Source organism: Trachemys scripta, chromosome 5, assembly GCF_013100865.1.
Source record: "Trachemys scripta elegans isolate TJP31775 chromosome 5, CAS_Tse_1.0, whole genome shotgun sequence".
In the NCBI taxonomy this organism is placed as follows: Eukaryota; Metazoa; Chordata; order Testudines; family Emydidae; genus Trachemys; species Trachemys scripta.
The window spans coordinates 72,865,735-72,882,385 of NC_048302.1; the positions used below are offsets into that span (position 1 = coordinate 72,865,735).

The following is a 16,651-nucleotide window of genomic DNA, read 5'->3' on the forward strand; positions in this document are numbered from 1 at the left end:
CCTTCAGGGACCTTCTACAGCCTCCTGGTCTCCATCAGCTCTCACCTGCCAATGTCTCTGAGTCTTTCAGGCAGCTCTCACCTGCCCCTGTTCCCTAGGACTCAGGAGTCCTCTTATAAAGCTGAGCTGGGGGTCAGATGCCCAGTCACAGGGCACTGGCCTGTTCCCTCTAAAAGGGCCAGTGACACCCTTTGACAAAGGGCCTTTACAAATCCTGTCTATTGGTGAAAGGAAAAAAATACTCTAAAGGAACTAGGACAAGTAATAACTGAGATTCCTTTCTAGGCTGTGGCGCTGTACATTTCAAGAAGGATTTCATGTAGAACCAAATTAAAGCATTTTCTAAACTCTTAATAAATTGATGAAGTGGGTATTCACCCATGAAAGCTTATGCTCCAATACATTTGTTAATCTATAAGGGCCACAGGACTCTTTGTTGCTTATTACAGATCCAGACTAACACGGCTACCTCTCTGATACTTAATAAATTATGTTAGCAATATTATCTCCATTCAACTTGTTGGGAACTGCATAAAGGAAAGTTTATAGGTTTGTTGCATATGATATGTAGCATGTGAATTCACACTGCTTCTTGTTCTTTAAGGGGCAGATTCCGATAGCTTACTCTCATTGGGTAACACATGATCCTAATGATGTCAACAGAACTATTTGTAGAGCAAGGTGCTACTCAGTAAAAGTAAGGGTATGAGAAGCTGTCCCTAATTCATCGCCATCTAAATGCTTACTTGTTAATTCCTAGATTGTTTGCTTCTTTAGGGGATGGAGGCTTGAGGTAAAATTCTGCACTTTACCTTCAAAAGGCACAACAGACAACTTACAACCAAGGAAGAGTATGGACTATGGTGGCTTTAAACCACCTTTTGTGCCCTGCGGATCCTCATCTACTCCTGGTGCTGGAGAGGCCCTGACATAATTTAGACAACCCTGCTCTATGGGTCACAGCAAAGCTGCATGCTCTAGCCCTCCCCCGATGTACCACTTCCACCCCCAGCATACAAGGAGGACCTCAGAAGGCAGCCTTAGGGCGGTCTTCCACAAAGAATGTGCCAAGAGAATCCTGCCTCGGCCACAACTAGGGCTTTAGGGCCACTTTCCTCTACTCCTGCCCTTTCACCTGGTGTTCACTAAACCCTCGGATTGAGAGGAGAACGTTATTTTGCCCAATTTAGATCTCTTGGGCAACGGCTAGAGTTTTGCACCAAGGGCTGAGCAATATTAGGCAATACCCAGTTTATGCATATGGATATTTATGCATATTCCTCTAACCTTATCATTGTAAGAATAATTTTATTAAGTAAGTAAATGAGAATCAAAGGGAATAAACCCTAATGAAGGAGAGTAAGTTAACTCACGTAAAAATAAGTTACCTACCAAGAGAGGTATATTACTGGCATTTATAATTTTAGGCATGAGACCCTACTATGTAGTACTCATAGTTAATTCTTAGACTACAGATCATGAAGAATGAGAGATGATCATCATGATATTAAAAATACAGCTATGTAACACACTGACAGGAATATGGATCAAATATCTCCAAATACAGCCAGTTTATGATTTTTGTAATATATCCAACTATTGAAGTGTGTACAGAAATATTTTGTTTTTACCAGATTACACCGTGCTCTTGCAAAGATTTACATGTGCAAGTAACGTTATGCATGAGAGCTGCCCACTGACGTCAATGCAAGCATATGCAGGAACAAAGCCTTATATTGCAATAAGATCAGGGATGGCAACTGAATTATGCTGTCACCCTTAGGGTTGATTCCACCCTTATTGGGTTGTGACACATTGACAGGACAGAATAAAACTCACACAGCCTCTGGTCTTGCTTGTTAAATCTTCTAGGTAAATAGAGGACATCAGTCTCCAGAATTCTCAGTTTGGTAAATTCAACAAGCACCTTCGTTTATATGGTTTGGTTTTTTTTTTTTGTTGTTTTTTTGTTTTTGTTTTTTAAAAAGATTGATTTCTCTGAAGGAAATTTATTTTTGGCAATTTGTTGATTTGCCTCCTAAGCTGTTCCTTCCTGCTGTGTTATGATTTTGAAAGCCCCCTATTTAATGACCTCTTCTGTTATTCATTAGATTTCTTTTTATGCATTGATTACAATCTCTTTTTTTTTTGCTCTTTGCTCATTAAATTGTTGCTACATCTATGTTTGTTTAGGTCTGACTAGATTTGTGCAAATGCCTCCTAAATGTTGTTTTATTTATATAAGAATATTTATTGTCTTTGCTTTTATTAGAATATGGAGTGTCGGATTGCTATGCAACATAGCTCTTTTTGTAAGAGGGTGGAATTTTCCTCACTGCCTAAGATTGCAAATGTATTTTGCCAAATGCTGGCATACTCCACTGACTTTAATGTAGTTATACCAATTTATATCAGCTAAGGATCTGGCCCACTGTCTTTGGCATAAAAACTTTCTGATGTTATTTTTATCAAGCTTTATTTTGTACATGTAACCAAATCATTCCAATGACAGAGCAACTGTCTCCTTTATTTAAATAGTGTTTTAATTGAAATTGAAATTTATTCGTTAATATTATTTTGCTCTTTATCATGTTTGCACTTTAAATGAGTTTCTATTAACCTCTAACACATTAATACAAATAAAAGTAGTTGGGAGTTTACTCATGCATAGGCCTGAGGCCAACACTCAGCACAGCAGTGATTTTCATTCTTAAAGCACAAATTTTCATTCTTAAAGCACCAACCAAAGCATTATCAATGTGCAGCCATATTCTGACTATCATCAACCCACTTGCCAGAAGGAAAATAATCTGAGCAGAGCGTCATGCAGATGAAGCCCTGCTACGCCAGGACAATATGAACCATAACCCCTGATCCTATCCTAGAATATACCTCCACAAACACATATAAATTCCATACTTGTTACAATGTATGCTCTTAGGAAAAAATGGGCTAAGGGCAAATACCTATTAATGGTAATTTTAAAGGACGTTGTTGACTCAATACAGCATTAAGGTCTATTGTCTAAAAACATTAGAATAATACTTTTAAAAAACTGATTGTTGCATCGTTTTCTAAAGAATCTGTTATGGTTGATTCTGTAAATATGAAGTTGGAAAGTTCTTTAGAAGTTTATTATTATTATTAAGTGGATAGTGCATATGAATCCAGTTTAGAAACATTATAATACATGATTTAATTAACTATTTAAATAATTTTATATAATGGAATGTGCAGTAATAATCCTCATGAAAAGTTGGTGCATCTCTTTAGATGACTCTACGGTTAACAATTCTACATTTTTCTTTCAAATTATTAAGTGTGACTAGGGATATTTTAGAATTATCTTTTAAAAACAATTAAAGCTGCTCAAAACACAAACACATGCAATGACAAACAGTTTAACTCATATTTATTACTTTATAGCTGGTCCCAGAAGCCCCAATCAGGTTCAGGGCTCTACTATGATAGGTGCTGTACAAACAAATATAAAGGCACCATCTCTGGCCTCAAAGAGTTTATAATCTAAATTGTGTCCATGCAGGTAGAATGGGGGCGGTCAAACTATGACCTGAGGGCCGGATCTGGCCCCTCAGAGCTTTGGATCCAGCCCGCGGGATTGCCCCTCGTGGCCCCGCGGGCCTCGCGCCACTCTCAGAAGCAGCTGGCACCACATTCCTGTGGCCCCCGGCTGGGGGGTGGAGAGGGCTCCGTGCATTCCCCTTGCCTCCAGGTACCGCCCCCCGCAGCTCCCATTGGCCAGGAATGGGGAACCATGGCCCATAGGAGCTTCAGGAGAGGTACCTGGAGGCGTGGCAAGGGCAGCACATGAGGAGCCCTCCACTCCCACTTCCTCCCCCAGAGGCTGCAGTGCTTCCTGGAGTGGCATGGCATGGGGCCGGGGCAGGCATGCAGGGAGCCTGCCCTGACCCTGGTGCGCGCTGCTGCCACCCCGGAGCTGCTTTAGGTAAGTGGCACCGGGCTGGAGCCCGAACCCAGCTGGCACCCCACCCCCCAACTCCATGCTCTAAGCCCCCTGCCTGCACCTCCCACCTCTCCTGCAACCCAACCCCCTGCCCTGAGCCCCCTGCCACACCTTGCACCCCTCCTGCACCCCAATCCCCTTCCCTGAGCCCCCTCCCAGTCTGCACCCCTCCTGCACCTGTGCTGAGCCTCCTGCTGCACTCCACACCCCTCCTGCACCCCAACCCCCTTCCCTGAGCCCCCTCATACACCTCACACCCCTCCTCTGCCCCAATCCCTTACCCTGAGCCCCTTCCTGCACACCGCACCCCCTCCCACACCCCGCACTCCCTCCCGCACCCCAACCCCCTGCCCCGGCCCTGCATACAATTTCTCCACCCAGATGTGGCCCTTGACCCAAAAAATTTGCCCACCCCTGAGGTAGAACTTTATGCTTCTGTGGAGTGCCAATTGAAGTTAGTGGGATTTTGCACTGATGGAAGGGGCTGCCTATGCAGATCCAATTGCAGAATCCAAAGAAGAGAAGTGACATACAAATGTGTGGGGAGACAGATACATTAGTTAGATATTTTTTTAAATGACAAATGTATATTTCTAATGTAAGTACTAGCTTTCTCCGTATGTTCTTTATTAGGAGTTACAGTAAAAGGAGATCTTGAGGATGGATTTGAAGGAGGAAAAGGTAGTAATCTTACTGGTCAGTTCAGGGAGAGTATTTCATGGGTAAAAAGTTGCAAGGAAGAAGGTACAGAGACCTTCGTAGGTAGTAAAAAAGTCAAATCATTTTTCCAACTAATTTATACATGTGTGTTCCTCCATTCAGATCTTGTATAGCACATTTTTATTTATCTATATGTCAGCATTTATAAATTGTCTTTTCTATAGCATCTAAGTGCAGAGGTTCAGCTCCAATTAATTTTTGTCTTAGCGCTAGTATATAAATTTCTGGATATTCAGGATTTATAATGGAAACACTGAAATATCCTTTACAATAAGCAACAGTGGCCATTCTGAATGGAGTGTGTGGGATTGCATGAGCATCTTGATCTTGGGTAGATAAATTAGTCAGAGTCATGGATGTTATTAACAACCCCACACAAACAAAAAATAGTCCCTGTTGTGTGCACATTAAATAATGCACCATCACACACAAGATCAATCATTTATCCTATATCCTTTTAGGATCTAGATTTTACCAGCACCTCTATAGTGATACTACCCCAAACCTTAACTATGGTCCTAATTAAGCTGTTAATAATCAAAGTCAAGAACAGAAATTGCAGAGTCTCAGATAAATAAATGATTAAGCACTACAGAACTCAAACCACATTGAGCCAAACCAATGCCTATTATTGTTGTAACCGCAAAATATTTATAATAATTACAAACTGAGCGCATAAATATGCATGAATTTCTGAGTCCATAAAAGTTTCATTTGATCCATTTTTCATCTTCCTAGAATCTTTGCTAGCTAGTTTATATCAGCTGTGTTAAAAATACAGTTACATTCATTATTGTTTTTTCAGTTTATATTGTAGATAGAGATAGGACTACTTGTTTTCTGTTGGGCTATTTGTAGGGCCCTACCAAATTCATGGTCCATTTTGGTCAATTTCACGGTCACAGGATTTCAAAAATAATAAATATCATGATTTCAGCTATTTAAATCTGAAATTTCATGCTGTTGTAATTGTGGGGATTCTGACCCAAAAAAGGAGTTGCGGGGTAGTCGCAGGGCCAGCTGCAGGCACCAGCCCAGCAAGCAGGTGCTTGGGGCGGCCAAGGGGAAGGGGCGGCACGCGGGCTGTTCGGCAGCAATTCAGCGGCAGATCCCTCTCGGAGGGAAGCACCTGCCGCCGAATTCCTGCCGAAGAAGAAAGCGGCGCGGCGGAGCTGCTGGCGGAGTGCCGCCGATCGCAATTGCGATCGCGGCTTTTTTTTTTTTTTTGCCGCTTGGGGTGGCAAAAACCCTGGAGCCGGTCCTGAGTAGTCGCAAGGTTATAATAGGGGAAGCTGTGGAGGCTACTACCCTTACTTCTGCTCTGTTGCTGGCGGTGGCTCTGCCTTCAGAGCTGGGCAGCTGGAGAGTGGTGGCTGCTGGCCGGGAGCCCAGCTCTGAAGGCAGTAGCAGCACAGAAGTAAGGATGCATGGTGTATGGTATTGCCACCCTTACTTCTGCGCTGCTGCCTGCAGAGCTGGGCCCTCAGTCAGCAGTCGTCACTCTCTGGCTGCCCAGCTCTGAAGGCACCAGCACAGAAGTAAGGGTGGCCTGGTATGGTATTGTCACCCTTACTTCTCCGCTGCTGCTGGCAGGGCGCTGCCTTCAGAGCTGGGCACCTGGCCAACAATCACTGTGCAGAAGTAAGGGTGGCAATACTGTGACCCCGCCTAAAATTACCTTGCAACCCTCCTGCAACTCCCTTTTGGGTCAGGACCCCCAATGTGAGAAACGCTGGTCTCCCCCCATGAAATCTGTATAGTATAAGGTAAAAGCACACAAAAGACCAGATTTCATGGGGGGAGACCAAATTTCAGGGTCCATGACACGTTTTTCATGGCCATGAATTTGGTAGGGCCCTAACTATTTGACTTTCTTATTAGCTGATGCTCTTCATAGAAATGATTATGCCTCTGTATAGCCAGTGACACAGTCTGGCATTAACTAGCAATTGTTCCAGCTGATGTGATACCACATGAGCTTTCATTCCAGCCATAAATATGATGGGTAGGAGATAACTCAAGTTCAAGCACCAAACAACTCCAAGCATTTCTGAACAAAGCAAACAGGTGAAATTTATATTTCTCTATCATATACTATGTTGAAGAGCAAAGTATAAACTATTACATAGGCTATGATTATACACTTTACATCTATACATCATGTAAACTCTTCTTCACTATACATCTAGCCTGAGACTGTTAATAAGTCAAGATTCCCATTGACTTTAATGGTTTTGTCCCTATACCAATATTATTGGTGGCTCTTTTCACGCAATAGAAATAGAGACTAGAGGACGAGAAGCGTATATTAAACATGGAGGACTGCCATCATGGACTGAGGGATACCTGCCACAGATGTGATATATTTCATTTAGGGTAAGGGAAAGAGAGTATAAGGCACTGCAGGCAAGGCAAAACCTGCAGCGGGCAAAGCTGCTCTATGGAGGACAAGACAGGTGGTAGGGTATTCTTATTGTAGATGCTCTGAAACTATGGGCTTGAGCACAGTAAAAGAACTATATCGCAGAGAAGAGAACTATGGGACTCACTCCACCACCAGACACAACAAAGCCCAAGTCTGTGGGTGTTCATGGCACTCTAAAGGGCCATCTCCTTTCTCAGGCATTAGCCTGGTGGACTTGAAGGTTAAGGGAGGCTATTTGTTTACAGAGGATGATCCTTTTCATCTGTAAAAGAAAATAGAGTTACAGGTATATGTTATTAAACTATGAATTTGTAAGGAGTGGTAGCTTTGTACATACGGACACGATAGTCATCAGCAGGGATCAAACCTGGGAACTTCAGCATCAAAAGCATAGGTTATATCAGTTTAACTGAAGGAAAAAATTAGCAGTATGAAGTAGGCTGTGATAGTCACTGAAGTAACTAAAAGACAACCCAATGACAATACCAAACCATTAGACTTTAGCATTTTTGTTTCTGGCCTAGCAAGAACAGGTCTCTGCTATCCACAGGGTGTGCTTTTCTCTATAGGTATGTGCCTGCTCCTGCTTTTAGTGCAGTGAGTGCTTATATCTACATAAATTGCATTGCATGATTATAAAAAAATAAAACTTACTATAAGAAAATAATCTAAGATTGTAAATGCATTGAGGAGAATGAAAGCTCATAATAAATAAAGGGTGGCCTATAAGTTATGTTGTAAAGGTTTTGCACAAGTGTTTTCGTGGTGGCAGTAAAAAGACCTTTATCTACCAACCACATAGAACAGCTCTCAGATGTAGATTGATTTTTAGATTGCATGACATACTGAAACCAACATGTCAATAAACCAGAGTGAAACCATAAGCATGATTAAATATATTTCAACACAATGAGTTCCATTACACAATCCGCTTTGTACATTTTTCACTGAGGGGCACACTCTGGGTCACACAGAAACATTTCACATCACTGGCAGCATTAAGGAAAAAAGCCTCTTAAAAAAAGAGAAAAATTGATCACTTAGGGTGGCTTTTCTCATAATTTTTCTCTATTTTTAACTTGAGATCAGAAGGTCTATCTATTATGGCAGTTCTCTGATGGAGAGGCAAGAAATCATAAAAGGGAGAAATGATTAATTTTCATTATTTACAAAATTTTGTTTCTTTCTTGACTTTCAAGACAACATGATTTACAAAGGGCATTTTGGACTGCCACTTGCTGAACTATGTTGTGACAAAACACCAATCATTGACTCTCCTTAGAAAATTACCTTTAAGGACATAATAATATGTATTAACATCAAATAGAAAGGCAGGAAACAGAATTTGCACAGATTGTCCAGTTACAGATGGCACCTCATCGCTTTCAGTGAAAAAGTTTGCTCTCCCTCAAGATTTTATCTTGGATCTAACGTACAGAAAAATAAGCTGGAGTCAGAGATCAATGAGAGGGCTGCCAAGGAAGCAGGTGCTCTTAAGTAAGACTGAAAAAAAAAACATGGATGGAGCCAAATAATTAGATTTCAAGAAAAAATTAAATTTGCCTTCATAGCTCCTTCATCATATCCAGTGAATTATCTACATTTGAACTGTGGCCCTTGACTGATACTTTCACTTAAGTTTTTGACAGGGGAAGCTGGAAAACTAGCTATGAACTGAGAGCATTGATTTGCAGGAGTTCTGCACTAATGGGTTCCTAGAGACTAATAAAATAAGTTACAGTCTAATAAAATGACTGATCTCTCATTCACTGATAACACTGAACCTTAGCTGTGAAGTCAAGTTATACACATTATTCTAAATGCTGGGATTAAAAAAAATAGCAGAAGCCACATGTTTCCCAGCTGCACTATAAACTACACTGCAGAGCAGCGAGATCAGATAACAAGCTCAGAATCCTCACTCCTAAGGTGATGAAATCTGGATATGGCAAAGTGGTGATTTACTTGATTTGCATGAACGCCTCTTGCTGACTAATCCGACAAGCAATATTGTCAGTGCCTATGAAGAAAATCCTTGCACAGTAAGGCAGGGCAGTGATAGGACAGGACTGTGATAGCCAGGAGATTTGGATTCTATTTCCAGCTCTGTCACTGCCTTTCGTGTCACTGTCACTTTCCTTGTCATGGGGAAATCACTTTGTCCCTCCCTGAGCCCTCACAGAGAAGCTATGATGCTCCCCATAATGAAAAGTAGGGTCCTTCAGCTTTGGCTAGGTCCATATGCATCAGAACTTGCTTTCAAATTCCTGAGAAGAGGATGTTTTTTATGAGGAAGGGAGGAACAGAAGAACCACCATTATCATGTGTCATTTTATTAAGATTTGATTAAGATTAGGGCACACATACACTGCGAAAACACCCGGCGGCAAGGAGTCTCAGAGTAAGGGTCAACTGACTTGGGCTCTTGGGGCTTGTGCTATAGAGCTAAAAGTAGCAGATGTTTCTGCTCAGGCTGGAGCCTGGGCTCCGAGACACACTCCCCTCACCAGATTTCACAGCCCAGTCTCCAACCTGAGCGGGAAAGTCTACAATGCTACTTTTAGCTACTTTTGTAGTGAGCCCATGCCAGTTGATGCAGGCTCTGAGGGTGCATCTACACAGCAAAGAAAAACCCACAGCTGGCCTTTGCCAGCTGACTCAGGCTTGCGGCGCTCGGGCTGCGGGGCTATTTCATTGCTGTGTATAGTTCCAGGCTCGGGCGGGAGCCCGAGCTATGGGACCCTCCCACCTTGCAACTTGTTTGCAAAATGGCACAGAGAGAAAGTTGATGCTGCAATGAACAACACTCAAGTCTGTAAGTTTTTCCAGGGGAATTTCCACAGGTTGGAGAAGGGAGCATACCTTGTTGAGCAGCTATTCCCAAACTCTGCTCATTCCCTGTATTCTAGACCTGTGGAGTCCAGTGTTGTCAACTCTTGTGATTTTATTGTAAGTCTCATGATATTTGGGGGTTTTCTTAAAGCCCCAGCTCCTGAAGTTGTGTTATTACATGAGAATCTCAGCTTTCACTTAAAGTAAGTTTCTAGCCTTCATAGCTGTAGAGAAAGTTTGAAAATGTGAACCCTAAAGGCTCAAAAACAAGAGGGCAAATAAAAAGCACCCAACATTGATTATTTAAAAAACAAAGGCTAATGATTTTTAAGTCAATCATATGGTTTTGGGGAGACAGACTCATGAGTTTTGAATGGTTGGCAAATGTGAAGTCCTCACCATTGTTTGGCTTGTGTGGTTGTGCATAGGGTCTCCATATCCCCCGCTATTGCAGGAGTATGGCTTTCCCATCCCTCTTCCACCTTTGCTAGAACATTTGGCTTTTAGTAAGGATTACCATTTTTCTAAATTCTTTGTAACCACTTGAAAATGTGTTTGATAGGTATCATAGTTAATTACTTATGCAAAGCAAAACTATGACTGATGTTTACAGTGAATTACTTATAATGAATGAATATTTTTATAGATTACATAATGCACTGTAATTACTTAATCCATTTAATAAAAATTATAAATATGGGGAACATCCATAAAGATCACAAAATACATTAAATATTAAAAATTACATCAATTATTGAGTAATCAATAGCTAAAAGTTACTACTAGATTCAAAAGTTTATTAAAAATTACTTATAGAAAAGAAAGCTATTAGCACTATTAGAATTACAGTTACTGTGCTTATCTTATACTATTGCATGTACTTGGGTTATACTATTTGTGCTTTTTATTTAAGCATACTTTCATGAATCTCATTTTTCTTCCTTTTCTTAATTTTCAGCCATCTAAAAACAAAGTCACAACAGGTTAAACAATGCTTACATGGTAAAGACATCAATAATGTCCCCAGCAGCTCTTGCCATCTCAAAGTAGGTTTGCAGAATGTTGACAGTTCCTGAGAGTGCTTCATGTCCACAGCCACAGAAGAGTGCGACCCCAGCATACAGCAGGATGGTGGCAATCAATGAGGCATAGGGAATACCCCCCAAGCACTTGATGCAGCATTCAAAGCACCCTGCAAAGGAAAGAAAATAATATTATAACACTTTTTATTGTCTGTCTGTTCTAAAAGCATCAGCACCTTTTTTGATGTAAGGCAATATTTGTGTTCACGGATATGGTATATGCACTCTGGAAATTGAAGACTGCGGGTCACGAAAGAGCATGTCAGCCATCAGCAATACAACTTTGCCTACACTGTCACTGTCCTCAGCATCAGAAAATGGAGGGCGATTCATTCAGCTCTTATGCTTTCTCAATTGTTGTTTGACCCATTAAACACCAACAATCCTGACTAAAAGGAAACTATTAAGCAGTGTGAATTCCCTGTATTTTATGTGCTTCTGGTGTTTCTATTCAGAGCAGATTACCATGCTGAAACTAGGCTAAACCTATAATCATTACTCTAGTTGCTCAGCTAATGGATTATAAAAGAGGACCTAAACAAAACCAAAAAGGAGGATGGTACAGTAATCAGGGCAGTGGCCTGAGGCTCAGTAGAACTACGTTCAATTCTCTGCTCCACCACAGACTATGTGTGTGAGATTGGGCAAGTCATTTAGTTTCTCTGTGCCTCAGTTCCCTTCTGTAAAACAGGGATAATACCTCGCTGGCATGTTGGAGTGAGGATAAACACATACTCTGGCACTCAGATATAACTTAGATAATTTTTTCACATCTGAGCTCCGACTACAGTGACAAAAGTACCGGTGAAAAAATCCTCATGTGCGCACACTTAGAGCCTGGTTTGACTTTTACACCAGTATAACTCCACTTACTCTAGGGTCATTGCTCCTGATTTACATCAGTCTAAGTGAAATCAGAAAAGGACCTAGAAAATTAAAATAGTTTAGCTATTACAGGTGAACCACAAAGCTTTAATACTGTACAGTGACTTAACTTTTAGACCTCTAAGGTTGAGTATATTCAGCCTTAGATTACTACAACAAGTTTATTCAGATCCCATGTCTCTTTTCTTCTCCTGCAGCACTTACATGTCTCTTCCCAGATCCCCTACACTTTCTTCCACACCAAGAGGCAGAAGATGGCATTTGCCTCCCAGAATAGAGAGCCTCATGATTTCTGCCCATCTACATTCACCTCCCAGGAAGCCTGTGTACATGCAGCATCTCTAGACTCCTTCCCAAAGTCTCTCCAAGTCTGGCATGACCTCCTAATGCATGCTTCCCGCTAGATCCAAGAGGAGAATAGACAAGAACCAGTAGCAGAGGGAAGATAGGTAGCTTCCTTGTTGGGTTATGGTTAAACAGGTAAAAATATTGACCAAACTCAACTGTCCAGTGACTACAAACTTTCTCTTCCAACCACAGTACCAATTTAGGCCCAAATTTTAGGATTTGGGGCAGAAGAGGAAGGAGCTGAGGAGTATAGAATTTTTAATATTAGAGGGACAATATCATGTTAAAAATTAAGGGCCAGATCCTCAGCTGATGTAAACTGGTACACTTCAGTTGACTTCAATAGATCTATGCCAATCTGTGCCAGATGAGGAGATACCTCTCACTTTTTCAAAAATACAGATTCCCATACTTATCTTAACTTAGATAACTGAAACTGAAAGATTTATAAATGCTATATTTCCTTTTTTGCACTTAATTCAGCCTGGGCAATAAAAGTAGGCTTTTTGTTCTTTCAGTTCTAGCCTATTCCATTTTCTGCTTTTCATGTATTAGCAAAATTCTACTGCGTATTTTTATTAATCTCATTTATGTTCCTTTGCCTAGTTTTTGCATCATTAAAAATAGTTACGAAGATTACACAATTATTTACTTCATAAAGACATTAATCAGTCACTCCAGTGGGGTATTTAACTCCCCCCCACCCAAAAAAAGAAATCTGTTCTCTTTTTTTTAAATCCATGAATTTTATATTATATATTAACTGCGACTAATATATATAAGGGCTGTCCTAAGGGCTGTCGATTAGTCGCAGTTAACTCATGTGATTAACTCAAAAAAATTAATTGCGATTAAAAACAATTTATTGTGATTAATCGCACCATTAAACAATACAATACCAATTGAAATTTATTAAATATTTTGGATGTTTTTCTACATTTTAAAATATATTGATTTCATTTACAACACAGAATACAAAATGTATGGTGCTCGCTTTATATTATTATTTTTTATTACAAATATTTGCACAGTAGAAATGATAAACAAAAGAAATAATATTTTTCAATTAATTTCATACAAGTACTGTAGTGCAATCTCTTTATTGTGAAAGTGTAACTTACAAATGTAGATTTTTTTGTTACATAACTGCACTCAAAACAATGTAAAACTTTAGATCCTACAAGTCCTACTTCTTGTTCAGCCAATTGCTAAGACAAACAAGTTTGTTTACATTTATGGTATATACTGCTGCCTGCTTCTTATTTACAATGTCACCTAAACGTGAGAACAGGAGTTCGCATGGAACTTTTGTAGCCAGCATTGCAAGGTATTTACATGCCAGATATGCTAAACATTCGTATATCCCTTCATGCTTTGGCAACCATTCCAGAGGACATGCTTCCATGCTGATGATGCTCAGTAAAAAAAATAGTATGTTAATTAAATTTATGACTGAACTCCTTGGGGGAGAATGATATGTCTCCTGTTCTGTTTTACCTGCATTCTGCCATACATTTCATGTTACAGCGGTCTCGGATGATGATCCAGCACTGTTGTTCATTTTAAGAATATTTTCACAGCAGATTTGACAAAACGCAAAGAAGGTACCAATATGAGGTTTCTAAAAATAGCTACAGCACTCGACCCAAGGTTTAAGAATCTGAAGTGCCTTCCAAAATCTGATCGGGATGGGGTGTGGCGTATACTTTCAGAAGTCGTAAAAGAGCAACACTCCGATGAGGAAACTATAGAACCCAAACCACCAAAAAAAAAAAAAAAGAAAATCAACCTGCTGGTGGCATCTGTCTCAGATGATGAAAATGAACATAAGTCGGTCCACTCTGCTTTGGATCGTTATCGAGCAAAACCTCTCATCAGCATGGACACATGTCCTCTGGAATGCTGGTTGAAGCATGAAGGGACATATGAATGTTTAGTGCATCTGGCACGTAAATATCTTGTGACACCGGCTACAACAGTGCCATGCTGAGGGACAGAGGGACCTAGACAAATTAGAGGATTGGGCCAAAAGAAACCTGATGAGGTTCAACAAGGACAAGTGCAGAGTCCTGCACTTAGGACGGAAGAATTCCATTCACTGTTACAGACTAGGGACCGAGTGGCTAGGCAGCAGTTCTGCAGAAAAGGACCTAGGGATTACAGTGGACGAGAAGCTGGATATGAGTCAACAGTGTGCCCTTGTTGCCAAGAAGGCTAATGGCATTTTGGGCTGTATAAGTAGGGGCATTGCCAGCAGATCGAGGGACGTGATCATTCCCCTCTATTCAACATTGGTGAGGCCTCATCTGGAGTACTGTGTCCAGTTTTGGGCCCCACACTACAAGAAGGATGTAGAAAAATTGGAAAGAGTCCAGTGGAGGGCAATAAAAATGATTAGGGGGCTGGAGCACATGAGTTATGAGGAGAGGCTGAGGGAACTGGGATTGTTTAGTCTGCAGAAGAGAAGAATGAGGGGGGATTTGATAGCTGCTTTCAACTACCTGAAAGGGGGTTCCAAAGAGGATGGATCTAGACTGTTCTCAGTGGTACCGGATGGCAGAACAAGGAGTAATGGTCTCAAGTTGCAGTGGGGGAGGTTTAGATTGGATATTAGGAAAAACTTTTTCACTAGAAGAATGGTGAAGCACTGGAATGGGTTACCTAGGGAGGTGGTGGACTCTCTTTCCTTAGAGGTTTTTAAGGTCAGGCTTGACAAAGCCCTGGTTGGGATGATTTAGTTGGGATTAGGTCCTGCTTTGAGCAGGGGCTTGGACTAGATGCCTCCTGAGGTCCCTTCCAACCCTGATATTCTATGAGAACTCCTGTTCTCACTTTCAGGTGACATTGTAAACAAGAACCAGGCAACATTATCTCCTGCAAATTGTAGCCAAACTTGTTTGTCTGAGCGATTGGCTGAAGTAGGACTGAGTGGATTTGTAGGCTCTAAAGTTTTACATTGTTGCATTTTTAATGTCTTTTTTTTATATATAATTCTACATTTATAAGATCAACTTTCATGATAAAGAGATTGCACTACAGTACTTGTATTAGATGAACTGAAAAATACTATTTTTCTGTTTTTTACTGTGAAAATTTTTGTAATTAAAATAAGTATAAAGTGAGCACTGTACACTTTGTATTCTGTGTTGTAATTGAAATCAATATATTTGAAAATGTAGAAAATATCCCAAAATATTTAAATAAATGGTATTCTATTATTGTTTAAGAGCGTGATACATTTTTTAAATCATGCGATTAATCGCAATTAATTTTTTTAATTGCTTGACAGCCCTAATATACGAGAGAGGCAAATTTTGAGGACTATACTACATAAAAATGCCTCATTTCTAGGAATATTTCCATGGTTTATATACAACTCTTAAAAACTTCAGCATTGTATCATTATGGTAGTCTCAGTCCATGAGAACTGGAGTGAAACTGACTAGGAAATAATCAGACTAGCTTAACCATCCAAGCTGAGAGCATAGCAAAATAATAAATAGCCTACATGGGAAAGTAAATCATAGGTTTGGGGGTTGGTGGTTTTTAATTCTGTAAATTTTAATCTGTAAAATTATCATTAAACAACACAGGGAATTAAAAAAAAACATATTTGAGGCCAGATTCTCTGTTCTGGTCAAGCTGTGCTTGGCAGAAGATCAGACGGGGGTGGGAACTGCCCATAAGTCACCTTTGTGGTCCCATGATCCTAACTCAGCACTGGGTTGATCTACCAAGACAAATAAGACCATTCTTAAGGTGCCAGCTGCCAACAGCCCCCACGGACCATTCCAGAAGCTGAGTATCATGCTGGTATAGGAGGCATGGCCAGGGCAATGCCTCCTTTTCCCCAGACATGTTCCTTGCCAATAGAATTCTGGAGCGATGTTGGCAACACTACAGTATTAAAGGATTGCCTTACATGGGGGGAATTTTCCATTGTCCGTGTCTGCACATTTTAAGTCAGCTTTGAACTCAGAGGATTAACTCCATTAGATCATGTGCTCTTTGGTGCAGGGACTGCGGGTGAAATCCTGTACCACATGAAGTCAGTGGGAATATTGCTGTTCACCTCCCTGGGGCACGGATTTCATCCTGTTTCTTCCAGCGTGTGCATGGACAGTGACTGTGGGGAATTATCATAACAGAAATAATAGATAATAATGAAGTCAGTAGAATTATACAGATGTGAAACCAGTGTAAGAAGAGATCAGGCTCACAAAAGAGATGGACAGAAACAAACTACTCAACACATTTGCCTAAAGACCTCCAATCACATATTTGTATATTGATTTTAAAGACACCCATCCTGGTAATACACTGGGAAATCAGTGTTGTAAAATAAGCAGTGAACATAAATATGAGACCATATGA

The 16,651-nt window shown here is 40.6% G+C and overlaps 1 protein-coding gene across 2 annotated transcripts in view; it reads right to left on the bottom strand.

The window, feature by feature from the left end:
• GPM6A (glycoprotein M6A) overlaps positions 1-16,651 on the bottom strand; it is a 332,458-nt gene that overhangs the window by 46,742 nt on the left and 269,065 nt on the right. For both annotated transcript variants that reach the window (XM_034772037.1, XM_034772035.1), the window contains exon 2: positions 10,962-11,154. In XM_034772037.1, the coding sequence (XP_034627928.1) occupies positions 10,962-11,154 (193 nt within the window). The remainder of the gene's footprint in view (positions 1-10,961; positions 11,155-16,651) is intronic.